The 22,163-nt window shown below is 34.3% G+C and overlaps 1 protein-coding gene across 1 annotated transcript in view; it reads left to right on the forward strand.

Annotated features, from left to right (window-relative positions):
* The window catches only part of LOC133192915 (uncharacterized), an 804,603-nt gene that overhangs the window by 563,604 nt on the left and 218,836 nt on the right, over nt 1-22,163 (forward strand). The window contains 4 exon segments of the mRNA XM_061328921.1: nt 12,251-12,457; nt 12,581-12,808; nt 13,014-13,226; nt 18,068-18,289. Of these exon segments, the coding sequence (XP_061184905.1) occupies nt 12,251-12,457; nt 12,581-12,808; nt 13,014-13,226; nt 18,068-18,289 (870 nt within the window).

Below are 22,163 nucleotides of genomic sequence, written 5' to 3' on the forward strand. Positions count from 1 at the left end.
TGACAGCTAGTCGGTATAAGATACAGATGGGAATCGGTGGGTCCCGTGTAGAGATTGAACTCGATTTCTCCATCAATCAATGTAGATATAGTATTTAGGGATATGTTTTTCGAATTAGACACGTCTACCGTAAATTTGATAGACTGGTGGAAGGTATTGGCAAACGAAATGAATGCGTCGAGGTTCTCGCGGCATTCCACCCACTTCATCTCAATATCCTCAATGAAACGCAACCAGCTGAGGGGCCTAAACGGTGCTTGAAGTAACAAGTTGCGCTCAAGTCTGCCGGTGAAAATATTGGCATAAAATGGGGCCATTTTCGTACCCATAGCTGTGCCACTAACCTGCAGGTAATGTTCTCGTTTATATATGAAGTTGTTATACTTGAAAACGTGTTCAAGGAGCTTGGCAAGGGACTCAGTAGAAGGAATTTGTATGAATCTACTATCCCATCCTTCTCTACAGGCCTCGATACCCTCATCGTGCGGTATAATGGTGTACAAAGATGTGACGTCTATAGTTACGAGAAGGGTATGATCTGGAAGGCGTCTTGTTAATGTAGTCCGTGGTGTCCTTGAGATAGGATGGCAAATTCTCTACATGTGGGCGGAGATGTAAATCAATGTATTCAGAAATTTACTCCGTGGGGTGTCCAATTGCACTAACTATAAGGCGACCTGGTATGCCTTCTTTATGTATCTTAGGAAGCAGGTAAAATTGTCCTGGTCTACAGTCAATAGGATTGAGTGTTTCATAGGCGTTGATACCAATGTCGTTTTTTATCATAAATTTCACCAAGAGTTTTGGTAATGGCGGTGGAGAATTCTTTAGTATGGCCAGAGTCAAGTTTCATATAGAAACGTTCGTCTGAGAGTTGTCAATGGGCCTTCGCCTTGTACGTCTCTTTATCAAGTACTACTACTGTAGGGCCTTTGTCTGCTTTCTTGATAACGATGTCATCCCTATTCCATAATGATTGTGAAGTGGATCTTTCTTCCTTAATTGAATTATCGGGGGCCTTGTCTGGCAATGAAAGGAGTTTCTCAATGTCTGACTCAGCGGCGTCAATGAACGACTCAAAGGCTCCGCATATGCCCGGTTGTTTCCCAGTCACTTCTTGGCCGATAGAATTTGTGTTTCTCTAGGTCGTGCAATTGTGGCTGGGAAGAGTTATATGAATCATCTCGGAGTCTTTTCTAGAGAAGTGCTCCTTCAACCTAAGACCGGACGTATTTCGTAGCGGTCCGGATTTGTTTCTATACAACTGGTTATAAACTTCAAATTAAATATGTAACATTGTAAAAACATAGTGTTTGGTAGTTTAGTCTTAGTGCTAGTTTTTTTTTTTTTTTTGTTTTTTTTTTTTTTTTTGTTCTTTTGTTTCCTTTGTTTTATGACTTCTTAACTTTTTTCTTTGTCCTGAAGAAGGGACAGAGCGTCCCGAAAATTTGACAATTTTTATGCCCCGCCATGAATATGGCCGGGGCATATAGTGTTTGTCATGTCCGTCTTCCGTCCTTCCGTCTGTCCTGCCGTCGCGCTTTGCGTTTAGCTCAGTTCAAAGCTCAGTTTCAAAGAAACAATTCAAGATAATACAAATCTCTTTTCTGCTTGAAATTTCAATAAGACGTGACGTATACATAATTAGCGTCTCTCAAATAGTGACCTAGATTCTCATTGGTTGCCAGATTAGCTCATCAATACTGAAATTTACAGAGCTTTTCATTCACGAGTGAAATACACATGGGATAAAACTGAGTCAGGCGTCAACGAGTGACGCAAGGAACCAATAGCATCGTTTCTTACAGTAAAGAGATGTGGCTTATGTCATCTCATCGTTTGTTAACAACAATCTAAAGTTACTTATGTTATTAATTTCTTAACCAATGAGAATCTAGGTCACCATTTGAGAGACGCTAATTATGTATCGCCGAGAATGTCACGCCTTACTGAAAGTTCAAGCAGAAAAGAGAATTGTACTATTTTCATCATACTTCATATGCTGATAGATATTGTTGAGAGCTTTGCAACTGCATCAACATTTTTTGACCTTGACCTTTCCTTTGACCTTGACCTCACTTTTCTTAAATTAGTGTTTGGCTCAATCTTAAAGAATCCATTCAAGATTTTTTTTATCAAACTTCATATGCTGATACATACTGATGAGTGCTATTCAACTACATCAACATTATTTGACCTTGACCATTCCTTTGACCTTGACCTCACTTGTCTTAAATTAGTGTCAAACTTCATATCCTAAATACATAGTAATGTAAGCAATTAAATGTTTGACCTTTAACTTTCCTGTGACCTTGACCACACTTTTCTTTAGTTTACATTTTGCTTAGTTTTAAAGAAACCATTTAAGATATATTTATGTAAGCTTATGAACTTACACATAATTTGGTGAGAATTTATTATCTATATTCAACTTTTTAAATTTAACTTTAAAAGAAACTATTCAAGATATTCTCATCAAATTTCATACACTAATACAAATTTTCATTTTGCATTACTAATATACCATCGGCGGGACATTCATGTCCTATGAACATATTTCTGGTTTTTGTTCGTGTCGTTGGTCATTTAGTGTAAGTTGAAGTTTGTTCAAATCATGGCCCGTTGGACAGGGTCGGGTCATAATATATGCTCAAATTAAAATTAGGACTGTCACGGTTACAAGAATTTTCGCCTCGGGTTAGATAGAATATTCTATCATTAAAATGATATTGTCCTAATCCTAATTCTGTTCAGTTTTGATAAACAAATCTACTAAAAAAAGATAAAAATAACATTTTTTCCTTATCAGATAAAGACAAACAATATACATGTAGTATGGAAAAAAAACTTAGAAGTATAGACTATTCACAGCCATAAACTGCACGTCTTTGAGATTCCCCTTGTGTGTTTACACGTGTTTCCCTCGATAGCACGGGGCAAAGGAGTTCACCGGGGATATATCGATATGTGAACATTTGATCTACGTTCATACACAAAACAAACCTTATAGAATACAGTGCAGGGAACTAATTTTGTTACATAAACCAGCATCAGCATAAGCATTAGTAGCATCAGGATCGAGCTAGCATCAGCATTTAAAAAACAGCATTACCAGGATCAGCATCAGCAAGCAAAGGATAAACCAGCATTGACCTACATAAAATCAGCATTATCCTACCAGCATCAGAAAATCAATGAGTTTTAATTCAGTAAAAAATTAAAAAAGAAAGAAAGAATATTGGTTAAAGTATTCACATTATTGATACATAGTGAGATATTATGATCAAATAATTGTAAAAGGCACTTTTATTGCTTTAAACGGCAATGCTGAAATTCATTATCTACTTCCGGTAGCATGATGCTACTTCCGGTAGCATTGACCTAATTATAAAACAGCATCAGGATAAGGATAACTAGCATTAAATCAGCAAGCAAAGGAAGCATTCAAATCAGCAAGCAAAGGAAGCATTCAAATCAGCATCGATGCTGTAACAAAATTAGTTTCCTGCACTGTAGCCATTCCAAATTCATTTTGTAAATTAAGTCTTATTCCAAAACGCTAGTGTGTTAAATCATCTAATATTTTTATCGCTGAATTATAAAAAAGATGCACAATTATTTTTCTGAACAATTTATTTCTCAATCTCGAGGTAAGTGTTTATATATGCAAAGGCATCCCAAATATACGTATATCGAGCGTTTAGAATATAAAATATGTGGAATGAGACATACAAGCGAATCTGTATTTGAATATTACAAATTTATTAGACACCTAACCATAAAAAAAAAAAATTCTCTACTAAACTTGTAATTGTATGCGAACAGAATGATATACATGTGTGTACATGTAATTATTTATAGATTTCCCTTTTCTTCTAAAAATTAAAATACCCTTAACGGCCCTCTTAAGGTATTACGGATACATATATGCACGCAAGTAAAGAACATGCACTTTTTATAAGCACAGTCTGGAATGTACAAGTGTACATGTATATGCAAGAGCGCCCCAAATGTACGCACATCGAGCGTTTGAAATACAGAAAAATACAAAATCCCTAGTCTTTGTTTTTCATTATATTTGCAGTTACATATCGGTTGAACTGAAACCTTGACTCAAGGTCACTTCTTCCTATCCGCAGCTCCAACGGAAGACCTACTCGTTGCTTTGCAACGAGCTCGACTCTAGTTAAGGTCTTTCGTCTCCACGGAAGACCTTATAGTGATTCTATTGTTTCTTATTATTATAAAGGTCTTCCGTTTCAGACGGAAGACCTTATAGTGATTCTACTGTTTATTATTATTACTATTTTTTTCCCGTTTTTTGTCCAAGCGATTTCTCAGAGATGGTTCAATGGATTTTCTTGAAACTTTCAGGGATTATGAAAAAGAAAATAAACTCGGAACATTTTAAAGGATTTTGCAAAATTCACTTCCGTTCGTCAGATATTACCGATTTCCGTTTTTTCAAAAGAGATCATATCCGAACGAGATCTCAGAAACGGTAATAGCTTAAGACACGAAACTTTCAGGAATGAAAGATCATGAGAAGTACGTTTGCAGAATTAGTTCAAATCTGTCAGCCGTTACTTCCGGTTGTCACAGGAAGTGATCATAGAAATCGAAATTTGCAACTTTTCTTTTTTGATTTTTTTCTTTCAGCACATTGTTGCATCTTATTTGTAGTTTCGAAATTTGTCAGTCCCACTGGAAACAAAAACGACAACTTCCGGCTATAAGCGAAAAACTGCATAATTTGAGTATTTTACTTTCCCATAAATATTTTTTTTATAGATAATGTATTTGAACTGATTTAGGAATATGCTATCAAGACTGCAAATGTCTAGAGTAACGTCAAATATCTTTGTAAAATTCACTTCCGGTCGCATGTTTAAATGTCCGCAAAATGAAAAGTTGTCCGAGTGATATCTCAGAAACGGTAAGTGATTTAGACACCAAACTTATAGGAGTTTTAGACCTTGAGGAGTAGACAAAACAATTTGGGTTAAGAGCGTCAGCCGTCACTTCCGGTCGTCACAGGAAGTCATCAAAGAAACCAAAAATTTAGACTTTTCTCTTTTGGAATAAGACTTGCATCATATAATTGTATCTTTTTCACAGTTACGATATGTATTGGCCCCACCGGAAACAAAAAACGACAACTTCCGGTTATAAGAGAAAAACTACATAATAGGGGTTTTTAATTTTCCCATACATATCGTTTAAAGATAGAGTTCTTTAAATGATTTTTATATATGTTATTGAGACTGCAGATGTCTAGAGGGACGTGAAATATCTTAGTAAAATTCACTTCCGGTAGCGTGTTTTCTTGTCCTCAAATTGAAAAGTTATTTCAGCGAGATCTCGGAAACGGCATGAGTAAGACACCAAACTTATAGGAGTAAGAAACGTTGGTGAGAAGGCAAAATACATAGGGTTAAAAGCGTCAGCCGTCACTTCCGGCCGTCACAGGAAGTGATCGAAGAAATCTAAAATTTCAACTTTTCTTTTTAAAATTAAAACTTTCATCACTTTATTGCTTCCCTTTCGCTGTTTTGAAATATGTTAGATTCCACCGGAAACAAAAACTTTAAACTTCCGGTTTTAAAAGATAAACTACGTTATTTCGTGGTTTAACTTTCTCATAAATATCACTTATAAATAAGTATTTGAAATTTTTTTTTACATATGCTGTAGATACTGCAAAAGTCAAGAGAAAATTCAGAGATTTTTATTCAGTTCACTTCCGGTCGTGTGTTCTCCTGTCCTCAAAATTAGAATTTGTTCTCACAATTGTTCGGCAACAGTAAAAGACTGAAGTCTAAGACTTTCAGGACTTATAGTCAGTCATCAGTTCATTTGCATCGTGTATAAATCGTGTGTTGTCATTACTTCCGGTCGTGACAGGAAACGAAGCAAAAAAGTAAAGTTGGAAAAGACATGTTCATGCAAACAGGAAGTGGTATAACGGAAGACCTTCTCATTACTAGTAATGAGTTTCTAGTTATTATTATTATTCTATTTTTTTTAGGCAAAATTTTGTGCACGCGATTTCTCGAAAACTATTCAATGAATTTCTTTGAAATTTTCAGGGATAAAAGGTCTTTATATGAATTTTATATAAAATTCCGTTTTTTGGTAAATTCGGTTCCAGTGCCAAGTTATGGACAATTTCCTGATTTTAAAATGAAATTTTGTCCTCGAAGGATCTAAGAAACTGCTAAAGATATGAACTGGAGACTTGTTAGAGATGATAGACCATGACTTCTAGATGTTCGAAATTACCTCGGTTTTCGTCGTCAGTACTTCCGGTCGTCACCGAAAGTGTTCAAAGAAATCGAAAAATTTCAATTTTTCTTTTTTTATTCAAATCTTGCATCACATTATTGCAACTCTTTCGCAGTTTCGAAATATGTTAGTCCCACCGGAAACAAAAACGACTACTTCCGGTTATAAGAGAAAAACTACATAATTTGAGTATTTTACTTTCCCATAAATATCTTTTATAGGTAAAGTATTTGAAATGATTTTTAGGTATGTTATTCAGATTGCAAATGTCTATAATAACGTCAAATATCTTTGAAAAATTCACTTCCGGTCGCGTGTTTTTCTGTCCTCAAAGTGAGAAAATATCTGAGTGAGATCTCAGAAACGGTAAGAGATTAAGACAACAAACTTATATGAATAATAGACCTTGAAGAGTAGGCGAAATCATTTGGGTTAAACTGTCAGCCGTCACTTCCGGTCGTCACACGAAGTGATAAAAAAAAATCCAAAAATTCAACTTTTCTTGTTTAAATTAAAACTTGCATCACCTTATTGCATCTCTTTCGCTGTTTTGAAATATGTTAGACTCCTCCGGAAACAAAAACGTCAACTTCCGGTTTTAGGAGATAAAATACGTTATTTCGATATTCAACTTTCTCATAAATATCGCTTATAGAAAAAGAAATGTTTTAATACATGTTGTAGATACTGCAATGTCTAGAGACACGTTAGAGATTTTTTATAAAATTCACTTCCCGTCGCATGTTTTCCTGTCCTCAAAATTAGAATTTATTCTCACAATTGCTCGGCAACAATAAACGACTGAAGTCTGAAACTTTCAGGACTGATAGTCCGTCATTAGTTTATTTGAATCGTATGAAAATCGTGTGTCGCCGTTACTTCCGGTCGTGACAGGAAGTGATGCAAAAATGTGAATGGTTAATGGTTAGCACGTTGGATTTTAACGCTGTTGACCAGGGTTAAATCTCCAGAGTGTCTGAATTTCTTTTATCACTCTTTCAGCTTGAATTTTCGTTTTTATTTTCAGAATCGGACGGAAGACCTCTCATTGCTCGCAATGAGTTTCTAGTTAGTTATTACTTTTGTAACTAAGAAAAGCTACAAAAAAGTTATAACTAAGTTTGGAACCACTTCATCAAATCGGGGTATAATTTAGTTATAACTTGGGTACAAAAAAGTAATAACTCATGTATAAGTTATTATCTTTTATTGCAATATAAAAACAGTAAGTGCTTAAAAGTTACAAAAAAGTTGTACTTCCAGAAATTTATACCTCATTAAAGTTACACAAAAGGTTATCAAAAGTTACAAAGTTATACTTTAGTTATATCCATATATTTACATTTGCTGTGTTTTTCTAGTAAGCCAACTGTGGAATTGATTTGAATGCCATTTTCGTGTATACTGTTGCGTAGAAATATACACAGAGAAACTCGCGCTAAAGTGACGTCACAGTGAGGCTACGGAAACGTTAATAAAAATATAAGGGGCAGTGAGAAATTCAAAAATATTTTGGTGCTTTAAACATGTAAAATTGTAAAATGTAAGATGTAAATATAAGGAATGTTATAAGGAATGTGTGAATTATCGGTGTGTACGCAGGTACGTTAAGGCAGTATCCAGATCATTTTTCGGCGAATTTAGACTTTTTTCGTAAAAAGTAACATTTATAAATCGGAAAAGCCATATATAAAACATATGCTATTATTATCCATTGTTAAGACGTCCTTGAGTTTTAGGCTAAAAGAAGCACTCAACTACGACGTCATCACATGACGTCTATAAATAGAAAAATTGCCTTAATGAAAAAATGAAAAGTTTAACACTACCCCGGGGATAATTCATTTCTTTTTGTAAAAATAATTATGTAAAAACATCACTGGGCCATGAAAAGTGCTGCTAGAATTTTACTCTCCCGACACAGAAAAAATTATTCTGAAGTTTTGCGTGAAACCTTACCAAAATGTTTACATTTTTTACATACAATCAAGGAATTGTAATCAATTCATGTTAACCATACGATTGTAGCAGCAATTTCCAAGTACTATAGATTACAAACTTTCGATACAAGCAAAAAATATGTTTCAAAGTAATCGGCATAGTGTTGAGCTTTTGCATCTTTGTTGTTAGAACGATCAGAGGAAAGGCTGATCGGGATTTCAAAACACTGCCTGTGTTCATTGTAAGAAAACATGATTAGAATAAATCAGCGTACATGATTCTTAATCTTTAATTCCTTATGAATCACACATAACATTCAGGGTATATGCTGTAAAACTCCCATTTCATACATTTGTTTACATGAATTCTCGTCACGTTTAATTTTCACTCGGCAAAAATTTCATCAATAGTTATGACGTCATGGGTTTGGTATTTAACCCCCGTGATAAATACTTAGCTAAATTTACCACCTAAAAACGACAAGATTTAGTTTATATTATGTTTTTGAATGATTCCATTCATTTTTTTGATCTGGAATTTGACTTTAAATATAGATATTAAGAAATCATTATCTCTAAAGTTCATGTCATACAGCTTACTATGTCGTCATACTGTAAAGGCAAGTAGGATATCTGAGTGTAGCCTTAACATACCCGCGTAAATCGCACAGACTTGCACGTAGGCATATTTTTCATATATCTACGTGATAAGTCTATGTGATTTACACACCAATTACTCAAACAAAACTTTAAAACATTCCTTAAATAAACAGCTGGAAAAGGTTACAAAAGAGTTATACCTGGAAAAAAGTTATCATAAAAGTTATAATATAGTTATACTTAATAAAAAGTTATCAAAAAAGTTACAGAAAAGTTATACCTTAAATAAGTTATGCCTACAACAAGTTATACCTAATAAAAAGGTATACTTATGGAAAGTTATAACTACACAATGTAATACCTTCAAAAAGTTATAACTACAAAAAGTTATGACTATAAAAGTTATACATAGAAAAAGTTATACAAAATAAAAATTATGAAAAAGTTACAGAAAAGTTATATACTTTATGTTGTATCTTGTAGTGGAATTACTCATTTAGGCTATTAAAAAAGCTACTCCTGATAATTTATACGAAAAGGTTTCATAAAAACTTACAGGACTTACAGTTTTATTTTATGACAAGGATTAAGGGGGCTTGACTCATTGTCAAATTATACAGTTGAATGCATAAGCATGTTTTCATGTCTACTTTATACCCCCAAAAAAGTTAAGGGGGGTTATACTGAAATCACCATGTCCGTCTGTCTGAAAATGTAATTTTGTCCAGACCTGTTCTCGGAGACTATTGCATGAATTTGTCTTAAAATTTGTAAATAATTAGTCATCATATGAAGGTGTACATCTCATATGAAAGTGTACATCTGGTATTTTCATCCTGATTGGATAATTTTGCTATATTTTACAGGGGTTTTTTTTATTTGACTTAGTCATGAATTTTGTGTTTTCAATGCTCTTCGTAAGAGGTAAAATGCATTTCTTACAAAAACACCAAAACCTAAACATAATTATATGATTGAATAATTCCCATCTCTCTGATTGGCTGAGATCCAACAATGTTAGAAAAATACTACGTTATATTGACCTGCACGTGACCTTCCAGGTAAATATTATACAATTATGGACTCTTTCGGTGGTGAATATGGTTTGTTATTCACCAGAAAAATATATTTTTCTGGTGAATAACAAACCATATTCACCATCGAAAGAGTCCATAATTGTTTTATTATATAGTCAGGATTTGAATAAATAAGACATTGAAGGCTGCATGATCATGACCTACCATTTTCATTAACAAATCCCTGCCATAGAAAAATTTAAAAAAAATGTCCAGATTACAACTTATAATTTCCGTGTTTTCCTTTTGCTGTGTGTAAGACATCGAAATGTTCGGAAAATAATCCTGCGATAGACTTGTCTAACACTTTTCCCGCTCAGATTCACAGCTGGCTCCGGTCGTTACAAGCATTTCTTCAACGTTGTTCGAGGTATTAATTGTGACCTCACAATGCCACCGCACGCGCACTGACCCTTCAGTGAAAACGGCTTCAAATCCAGTGAATATGTAGTATTATGAACTGTTTGCGTTTGTATAGTTTACATAGGGACTGTTTATAGACTATACCGGTATAATAAAAGGAATTATTTCGAGGTCAATATAAGGAATTATTTATTCTACATTGAACCAAAAATATATAATCATATAATAAAACAGTTATTGCTGTTTTTTTTTTAGGTCAATACGATGATTTAGACACCTTCGAAGTACAAAATTCATCTCGCCCTTCGGGCTCGGTGAATTTTGTACTCCTCCTCAGGTGTCTAAATCATCGTATTGACCTCAAAAAACAGCAATAATTGTATTTTATTGACTTTCCGACTGCTTTATCACCGATTTCCTCTCAACATTTTTACCAAGCTAATTTTCAAATCGCCCATGAAAAATCCACGCTCAGTTCTTGACCAATCGTAGAATTTACGTGATGAAAAATTTAATGATTCATAATTAATTTATTCTAAACCCAAATAAAAATAGTTACATATTTTAAAACTCAATTTTATATTTAAAAGCCAATTGGTGTGAAAATTTCGAAACATATTTTTAACGAAACGGACATCTTTTTTTTTTGGGGGGGGGGGGGCATTTTCATTTTAATATTTTATTTCTTTTTGAAACTAACAAGTAAAACTGGGTTTTTTAATCAAGCAAATAATAAAATTCATATGTTCAAGTCCTCTACTAAAATCTTAATACAACTGGCAGTCTTTATTCCCAACATCGTAATATCTGTTACTACATGAACATGCACATACTGTATGTTTTTGTTTATCTTTCTTACCACACATATTACGACTGATTTCCTTAAGATTCAAAAAAGCCTGCGTAAAAATGTACCATTACATAATACACAAGCCGAAATTTACAAGGCATAGGCCACAAAAGTCACCTTGTACAAACACCAGTGTCACGAGAAGACAATGGGGAAATTAACACTGTTTTTGCAAACTATGCAAAATATTACATGAATTCATGAGATTATATAACATTTTATTACTGTTTGTATACGTATTTAAGACAACTCCCCACCCCACCCCCGCCGCCATTTCTTTTTAAAAAATATCTATAATGCTCACAGAAAAATATAAATGATTGCATAAATAAAACAGTCTAAAATCTGAAAGAATATTGCAATTATATGAATAATTTTTAAATCAAGAAAACTTCAGCATAAACAGTGGTATTTTTACTAGCTCTTAATTCTCCCCACTTTTTATGCATACCTAGAAAGATATTATGTAACTATACAAATATAATTATGCCTATGTATTATTTTTAATGCAATTAAATTTTTACAGATATATTAAAAAATAAGATTAAAATTTGGTATATTAGATGTACTTACATAAAAACAAAAACATTCAGTTCTACTAAGAAGTTGTCTGCAAAATGACTAAATCAAAGTAACAGAGAGAAAGGGCAAAATCCTGAAAAGATATGTTTTAGTAACATCTGAAAATGGCTAAGTCCAAGAAGGTACAAAAAGTTATACTGTAAAATGACCAAGTCCTGCAAAGTTATCTCTTAGTTATCTGAAAATGGCTAAGTCCAAAAGGTACAAAAAAAGTTATACAGTAAAATATATACAGTCCAGAAAAACTTGTACTTTAGTTTTATCTAAAAATGGTTAAGTTCATTTAAGGTACAGAAAAGTTATGACTAAAATGTAACTTTATCTCGAGGTACAGAAAAGTTACAGAAAAGTTATAACTTAGTTATAATTCTTTTCGGTATGTGCAATACCAAACCAAACAGCTTGGAACGCATTTCTCGGTTGTTTTGGATAACCCTAATAAAAATATGTAGGAGAACGAATCAGCTGACGAAGGACAGAATAGCCATAGTGACTTGGGTAAGTTCTGTGGCTCATGGACCTTGTTACTTTGGTTGTTATCATATTTTTTTCAGCAGTACATACAGGTATATGTGGAAATGGAAGACAAGGATTGATTCCAGACCCATCTAATTGTGCAAGATATTACAACTGCTCTATGGATCTTGTCAACCCTTCCTCTCGGGAATGTCCTTACCCATCCCTATTTTCCATTCTTCATAGAGGCTGTGTCAGTTTCGAAGTTGTCCAATGTGGGGTCAGATATGAACCACAGGCACCTTGTAAGTTATGATTTTAAAATTCATGAAGTCTCCATCAATTCAGTTCAACTGTCATTAAGATTAATCACTAACTTAATAGATATATTGTTTTGCATTAGAGTTTAAGATAATATTCCTTTACAGGTGAATATCAACAGAATCTTTGCTCAAATACTGATCCAACCTGTCTACCTTGTCCATCACGACTTCCAAGCTGTATTGGGCATCATGATGGGGAGAAGGCCTTCCCAGGTCATCTCTGGACAGCCTGGTATATTGAATGCTTCAAAAACCGAACAATTGAAGTTGGCAACTGTGGAAGAGGTGTTTTTGATCCAATTCTTGGAGACTGTGTTGCAGATGTGGACAAAAGTAATGGAAGATTCTCCCTTACAAAGCTTTTACTAACAGAACTTGAAAGTTGCATTCCTTTAATTTATTTAAAAGCAGTCAAAAGAAAGTTCAGGTCTCTGGAATGTTTTATTCAGTTATAAGCTAAATGCACTTACTTTTTATAACTAGGGGAGAGCATTGTTATTTAGATATCAGTTTTAAAATCAATGAACTTAAATTTCAGGTAACATTGACAGATACTGTGAATTTCATCCATATGCAATTGTTCCATACCCTGAAAACTGTGGCCAATATTTTGATTGTCGAATGAGGGATACAGTGCTTGGAAGCTACATTCATGAATGCACTTATCCACAATTATTTGATAAAAATTCCATGAGCTGTGCAAGTCCAGATTCTGTTTCCTGTGTCAATCAATATATACCTGTTAAACCATGTGAGTGTTCAAATTGGGTATTATGTTCTCCAAACGACGTTAGAACATATTATTTTTGCTCTGTTTCTTCTTCTTCTTATTATTATTATTATGCCCCTCCCCTCTGCAAACGAAATTTAAGGGGGATGAATAGGATTCAGCATATCCGTCTAGCTGTCCGTCTGTCTATAGACGGAATTTTGTCCGGACCTGTTCTTGGAGAGTATTGCATGGATTCATCTGAAAATTTGTTCACTCATTATTCTATAGCCATTAACCAAAGAGTTAGGGGTCTTACATAATTCATATTTGATATATTTGAATATTACAATATTTACATTTCTATTTTTTGCTACATTTTCTATTTCATTCATTCTAAGCATTTAATTAATACAAATACAAAGTTAAGCAGATGGCTTGTATATATGTCTACTACATTGTTATCTTATCTTTGAAATCAATTAAGTTAATCACCTATGCAATTATCTTTTGTTACCCTGAAGACAGTATAGGTGTCATGCTAATTAATACTTTATCTGTCCATATCACTCTATTGTTAAGATATCAAACAATCTTGAGTAAATCAAATAATCACTTAATTCAGCGTAAGGCAAAGGTTATATTTTTTTCAAAGGGCAAAGAGATAATCTCAGTAGTAGCAGTTTAGAAGTAAGAGAGTTGGGAGTTATATAATGTTAGAGCAGGTAGCTAGCACACCCAGTCTTAAGGTATTCAATGTATAATGAAGGGGTTTGAACAATTTTGAATCATCTTAATCTCGTTAAAAATACATTGCTAGATAACGATGAAAGTGAAATGAACCAAATTCACATGACAGATAACATGTAAGAGGCCAGTCATTTTTTGCCTTAAATGTTTTTGAAGAGTTATCTGCCCTTGATGAAAAGAAGAACATTTTTATTTTTTCTAAATATCTATGGTGAATGATTCATTTTATTTCATATTATAATAAAGAAAACGTTTATGCATATATCCACTAAGAGATTTGTATGAAATTCAAATTACTTTTTTCATTATCTTAATAAAACATGCGCTGCCCAAAGACTTCAATGTTAACTTCAAGGTACAATTAATTGCACAATAAATAAAATTGGGTAAATTCCTTTGGTGGAGTATTTTTGTTTGATAACACCTTCAAAATGCTATCATGATTTAAAAATCGGACCATTCATTTATTAGGTACAAAAATGGTCGTTATACATTGAATACCTTAAATGTAAATAATGTACAAATTACTTCTTTGATAAAGACTGCAAAGACATTTCATCTTATGTCTTAATCCTTGACAGTTCCATGTCAAGTTCAGTAACCATGTAAAAAGGTCACTGCGTGACCGAGTGTTGAGGCCAGGTGTGTGCGGTAGGGTGCACTAAGTACGACCTCTACCTACCCCAAGCGGCGGTCACAATTCTCCATATAAAGATGTGCACCTGCAGGTATGCTTATGAAGCTATCTTAGGACTAAGACATCTCTTAAGACGAACTTACGACATAACTTAGTCTTAAGTAAAGCCAGCGAAGCTATCCTATCACAGGAGACTTTCTAATCTTAGTCCTAACTTTAAGACGACGAGGAGGGTGTCCTAAGACATATCTTAGGTGCTTTAAGAAGCGCTGCTGCCAGGAAAACCAACTATTGATTTGTTTATTTATTTATTAATTTATTTAAATCAATTTACTAAACATTATACCGTGTCACTGTTTATCTGTATATGTAAGCATGTACCTGAATAAAGGGAAATTGATAAATTGATAAATGAAAATCCATTCATTAATTGATGTAGTAATCATTTAGCAGGTTAAATCGTTCTGAAGTAGTTTTATTTCAACTCTTTTGAAATGTATGTAAACATATACATGAACCAGTTATTAATTTGTTCTCTGTTTTGGTGTAGGAGGATGTAGTCTTATCCTTATAGGAGTCTCTCTCTCTCTCTCTCTCTCTCTCTCTCTCTCTGAATTCACTGACCTATTCACTGAAAAATCTGACATTTCCTTTGATGTTTTTTTGTTGTTTTTTAATCGGTTACGACAGTAGGAAAATTGTCACTTTTTCAGTAGTTATATCCTTATTAAAATTATTTGAGTACAAGTTGCGCATTTAATACGTGTGTATTGCACCAACCTGGTACATGTGTTGTAGACCCAGCCGGTGTTAATGATATAGAAAACTTACCATAGAAAATATTGAAACAAAATATATGCGGGCACTACCCCTCCTTTTCCCAGAGAGATTCCTGTTGATCATATTGGGGCAAACAACAAGAAATTTTGGTTTGAAAATACATCTAATTATTAATAATCATCGGTCTCTACATGTGTATGATAAATATAATGTTTTAGGTTTAATCTTAAGGTAATACGTCACAATAGTGGTGTTGCATATTGGAATTCCCCCTTCAAAACTGCCTTTTCTAAATTACTTATCCAGTAATACAAATACACATACATGTATCTGTGAATAAACCAACGTATAAAGTTTCGCTTTTTTATTTGTTTATTTCTTGCAAGCTAGATTGTAGACAAGTTCTCTGTTATATCTATTACAGCTTAATACCTGAAACGGGATAAGAATTGACTAAACAGCTACAAATGTAGCAGAAATCGATGAAATGGCGCAATTACAGATTAAATGTGTTAAACTTACTAATACATATCATATGCGGATCCATGCATTTCAAAAAAATTCAGACTCAGATATTTTTTGATATTCAAGGGGAAAAAACCACCAACTTTTCCTAGCCTGATTGACCTTTTCTTGTGTGTATGGGGAGGGTGTGTGTGTGTTGGTGAGGGTTAAGTCGCTTGTCTCTACAAATACACAGAACATGGTCATGTATATGACTTTCCTTAAATTGCCATTTTTACCAGGGGTCCATGTTTTGTAGGGTTTAGTTTACTGCATACTTTATACTTTTAATAGCCCCCAAAAATCATGAACATAGGAACAACGTGTAATATTTCTTTTACAAAAATTAAAAAAGAAAAAAAAAGATCTGCTTGGAGTGGAATTTACGACATCTTGATTTCTAAGATACTTTCGTTTTACACCCTTAGACGTATCTTAGGATAGTCCTAAGATATGTCCTAAGTAATATCTTAAGACGCATCTTTTCATAAGCATGCCTGCTTGTATTTTCATAATGGTTTGATAATTTACTGCATTTTACAGGGTATGCTTGGACGAGGGGCCCATTCTTTTGATTTTGACAATAAATTGAATCAAAACATTTATTTGGAAAAAATCATTATATCAATTACAGTTTAATACACCATTTATATAAGAATTAGAGTCATTATCTTGAATGTCTCTCAAATAAAATTCCCTGAAGTTCTTCGATAAGGATAAGTCTCCAATGTTCGGTAATGAAATACCACTTTTCAGAGCTGCAGAAGAGGATGCTGCACGAATCGGATGTGCCTTAAAAGTACCTTAAAAGTACTTATGTCTATTCCTGCACTTTCCATAACACACTTAATCCACCTAGCTATAGTACTTGTGGAAACTTTATCGAATGACCTAAATGAGACAAGAAGTTTCAGATACTAATTGGCTTAGCATCAATATACTTTGTCAGTTGATGTTTCTTGTTCTTGTCAATTGAAAGGTCACAATGACCTGCTTTTGAAATTTTATAACTATATATATTACAAATAATAAACGACTTAGGATCATTAAATTTTCTCAGTAATGCATCACGTCTACTGATTATGTCAGCTGAAAAGTAGGTCACCATGACCTTCTTTTAAAATTTTATGTCTATATCTGAATATTTAAATAATAAAGGGCTTTGAATCATCAATCTTTGACAGTTGATGCATCTTGGGTTCTAAAAGTGTTTTAATCAAAATGTAGGTCAGGATGACGTACTTTTGGAATTTCTAGGCTTTATCTAAATATATAGAATACTTAGAGGCTTTAAATAGAAGTGATAGGTTGTACAATTTATTAGAAGAACATTCATAGGCACTTGGGCCTCTTGTATTTTATCTTTTCTGAGCCAAAGGCTCAAAGAGCTAATGCTATGGCTATTTGTGCGATGTGTGTCAACGTTTTGGAATATGGGCCATAACTCAAGAACCCCTTGACCATTTTTTTCAAATTTGTCACAGAGTCTACCTGGCTCAAGGCCTTTCATTTCTACGAAAAACACGGATGTGACTCTAAACAAGGGGAGAGAATGAGGAAAAAATAAAAACAAAAGTACTGGTTGCTTAAAAGTCTTCTCAAGAAATACAGGGCAGATTATCACCAAACTTATACACAAGGAGAAGAATAAATTATTCGAGGCATCACCCTTGGTCACCGTGACCTACTTTCTGAATGTTATGGCTACTCATTTTCAAAACATTTAAGGTCATTATTTAAAATGCTAAGAGGTTTTGAATCATCAAACCTTGTACGTTGCCTTAAAACATATTTATCAAAAAGTAGATCAAAACGACCTTCTTTTTTAATTTTATGGTTATAATTAAATATTTCATATCCAAATTGGCGTAGAATCATCAAACATTGTCACTTGATGTATCTTGGGTCCTTGAAGTATGTCATCTGAACAGATGGTCACCATGACGTACTTTTGAAGTTTTATGTCTCTATATAAATCAAATACTAATTGGCTTAGAATCATCTAACTATGTCACATTGATGTATCTTGGGTACTTGAATGTGTCAACTGAAAAGTAGGTCACAGTGACCTACTTTGGAAATTTGAAGGCTTTATCTAAATATATAGAATATTAAGAGGCTTCAAATGGAGGTTGTACAATTTATCAGAAGAGTGATTCAAGGCCCTTTGGCCTCTTGTATTTCATTCTTTTCTTACTTTTTTCCCGTACAGGTGACTATGCTCTGAGTAAATGTAGGACGCCTGACTGTATTCCTTGTGAGGAACGCTATACTCTCTGCAAGGACAGAGAAGATGGTGCCAATGCCATGCCCGTGGAGGAAGTCTCCAGTAGATATGTTGTGTGTAAATCTGGCATGGCTACTGGAATCATGTTTTGTCCTGATGGAGAAATATTCAGTTCTCGAGAAAGGAAATGTCTAAAAAGTAACCAAAGTGAGTGTTAGTTTAACAAATTCTCTCTCTTTCTTAAAAAGGGTTGTCGATGTACCCAGTAAACCGTTAACAGTCAAACAATGCGAACAAACAGATACTTGGATAAGAATACATTTTACATAGTAACTACATGAAAAATAAAGTTTTATTGTTTTTAAATGTATACTTACACAATTCCCTAATTTTGTTTCTTTTTAGAACTTGTTGTAGTGGTTTACAAATAGGATTGATGTTTTAGTTTCACAGTTTATATAACTGATAGTTTTGATTGCCAGGGGTTATGTAAGTTTTGAAGACCTGAGTTATAATTACCTCATTTAGACCTGGGCTAGTCAGAGGAACAAGTTGCCGCCAAAGACATCTAAAGCTTGGAAGTGTTTTAAAAGAACACTGATTTGAAATATGTAAAATTTAAATTATGTGAATTGGCATCATCGTATAGGGGATGCAAATATGTTCAAGCGCCTAAAATTAAAACATAATTAGGAAACCTGCGGATTTACTAGACATTCTACAAAAACAAGCAGCAATTGCATGGTATGATAAAGGTCAAGATTTTTAACCGTACGGTTTTCTTAGGTAAGAGGAGGGACTTAATTTTACATGCATGGTATTGCAAGGCATTGATGGTCGTGCAGAGGGCTAATCCCTAAACACAAACAGTATTACTTGTACAGCTTGTCTGGCCTGTATTTCATTGGGAGATAAATTTACAGTGACTGAAACATTATTGTTGTTTTCAATATACACAAATGATCACATTACACGAACGAACGATTACGCGAACGATTTGGCAAGATTAATGCATGATTAAACCCGTTTCACAAACAATCCTTCACGCACATGTTCCTGCACGTTACTCAAAGGATCACGATTGCTAATGCATTTAAGAATGTATAGTTTCAAAATGAAATGACTTAGTTATTTTAGTTTCAAAATTGTTATTTATGTAAATCACCGACATATTAACTTGATTGATTGATTGTATGTTGTTTTATGTCCCATTCGAGAATTTTTTATTCATATAGAGACGTCATATACCGGTGAAGGGCTTCAAATTTTGACCTTTATTCGGCACTCAAGGCCATTGAGCAGTGAGGGATCTTTATCGTGCCAACGCCTGCCGTGACACGGGGCCTCGGTTTTTAAGGTCTCATCCGAAGGACCCGCAACTTTCACTTCAGAGTGCCGAGCGCATGGCAAAGGAACAGTTGCTACCCATTTTTATCGATTTAGGTCCGTCGCGGCCGAGATTCGAACTCACGACCTCCCGATCACGGAGCGAGCGCTCTATCGACTGAGCTACCGTGAACGGTTATTAACTTGAAAATATTTTTTAAATTGTATGATATGTAATTTAATGATCAATTTCCGCATATCATATCAGATTATATAAGTGGGCAGTGAGTTTTGATTTTATTGGATTTTAAAGATGGAGAATTTAAGGGGAGGATAAGAAAACATAACATAAAAAATGAGAATTAATAATACTCAGTACAGTCAAAGCTCGTTATCTCAATCTCAGTGGGACAAAGTAAAAACTTTGGGATATTAGGATTCGAGATATCAAGGGAAAATACGTTAAAATATACGGTAGTAGTTGGGACTTTTGAATCACTTCGACATACCCTTGGTATTTGAGTTATGTGTTCGAGATACCCAAGTTCAACTGCATATCCTACTTTTCAACTGTGTATCTGAAATATCAGCCACTTTTATCACTTCATTAATTAATTTTGCATACCGGTCACGGTAGCCTAGTGGCAGGGCGCTCGCTTCGTAACCGGGAGCCCCAGGTTCGATTCTCGTTCAACGCGCTGCGTCAAACCTAAGACGTAAACATAGGTAGTGACTGTTCCTTCGCCAAGCGCCCGGCACTAGAAGTGAAAGTCACAGGTCTTTCGGATGAGACTTTAAAAAACGAGGTCCCATGTCTCGGAAGGCGTTGGCACGATAAAGAAACCTCACTGCTCAATGGCCCTGAGTGCCGAGTATAGGTCTAAATTTGAAGCTCTTCACCGGCATACGGTGACATCTCTCTATGTGTGAAAAATTCTCGAATGGGACGTTACACAGCAAACAATCAATCAATCAATTTATTTAGCAGAATTTATGAAAATAAAGTAAGTATCCAGGATACAAGTAATCCTGGTTATCATGTCACGTATATCACCGTATACAACGGGTAACGCGGGGGAGTCGCTAAAATATATGGGGGAGGCGTTTTCTGCGTATGGGGTAGTATATTTTCACCGCTTCGGAGTCAGAAGGGATGTAGGTCTTGTTTTTTTTTTCGGGATTTGTAAGATGTATTTACAAAAAAAAATATCCCACGGAAGACACCAATAGTTAAGCTTTGTCTTGGTATTTGGTCCGGCTATCATATACGTGTAGTATTCTAAAACACTTCGAAACTATTTGACAGATTTCATATTCACAGCGATCGAGTGGTCAAAACAACGTGCATGTTTTGCACAATCTAAGACTTGCAAAGGGCTTCTGACAGTTAAAACAGAAAAGCAAACGTTTATCTTTTAAATGCAAGAATTAAAACTTGACTAGACTTCATAAGAATTAATAATCGGGGCATTTACTCTTCAGATAGTGATTGTTACGTGGGGGGGGGGGGGGGGGGGATCTGGGAAAACACAACGCATTGGAGAGTCTCAATTTGGGGGCGTTTTTATGTGGGGGTTTTTTTCTGACAGTATCTACTTGATGTAAGCATCTTATTTACTCGATACGTATCTTTAAATCGATGTTTGGTTCCTTTTGCAGTTACGACAAGAAAAATATTTTTTTTCTCTGGCTTTATTAGTTCCAGAAAAAAATGGTGATAAATAACAGGATTATTTATATATCACTAGATGAAATCCCGCGCAAGCGCGGGGAATTGAATTTATACCACTATCGACAGAAAAAATCCAATAATATATATATTGTAGTTTCTACTGACAGCCAACAGGCTTATAGCAGGAAGAAATACTTTGTTCAAAATCCCGCATGAAGTAGAAGTACGTCTCCACCCCCCCCCCCACCCCCCATCACCCCTTGTAAAACTTAAATAACAATTTCGTTAATTGACGTTTATTGTGAAACCTGTTATATACTATATTATGGATATTGTATATACTGTGTTATGGATATTGTACTTCAGATACTCTTATTTCATTTCCATCAAGAAAAGCACATTCCACTGATAAATTGAATTTTTTTGGTAATTATTCACAGGTACTTGGGTCTTGGTTTATAAATATGTATGTACCTTATTGATATGTAAAAACTGTACCTTACCTCTTTTTTTTACATATCAATAAGGTACATACATATTTATAAACCAAGACCCAAGTACATGTGTAAAAATTAGCTTTTATATAACGCCCTATGAATGCACTGGCGGATTTAGAGGGGGCCCAGCCCTCCACTCTCATTTTGTGTCCAAAATATACATAAAATTTAATAAATCTGTGTCTGTGGGCCCCTACCCCAACCCCAAACTAGTCGTCCCCCCCCCCCCTTTTCAAAATTCCTAGATCCGCCACTGGAATGGGCCGAGTATTTGATACAAAAGACTGTTTTCAGAAAAAAAACTGAAATGTATTGATTAAAGTACAAAATTTTACAGCATAATTGTATTTGAACAATGCCTTGTTCATTAATTTTCTCTTTTCATGTAAGCAGGTTTATTACGAATTAAGTCCAAATTGTACTTCGGGTTCGTTGCCACGATGCTCTCAGTGAGGAATATATACAATTTATTAGGAAAACCTACTAATTATATGTAATAGTCTTTCGATATATAAATATATTCACAACTTACAGTGTTATCAATGATTTACCATTATTTCAATGACCATTCACACAAGTTTTTTTT

The sequence above is a fragment of the Saccostrea echinata genome, unplaced genomic scaffold (assembly GCF_033153115.1).
Source record: "Saccostrea echinata isolate AGI-Se365-2 ecotype Australia unplaced genomic scaffold, CSIRO_AGI_Sech_v1 ptg000025l, whole genome shotgun sequence".
Lineage (NCBI taxonomy): Eukaryota > Metazoa > Mollusca > Bivalvia > Ostreida > Ostreidae > Saccostrea > Saccostrea echinata.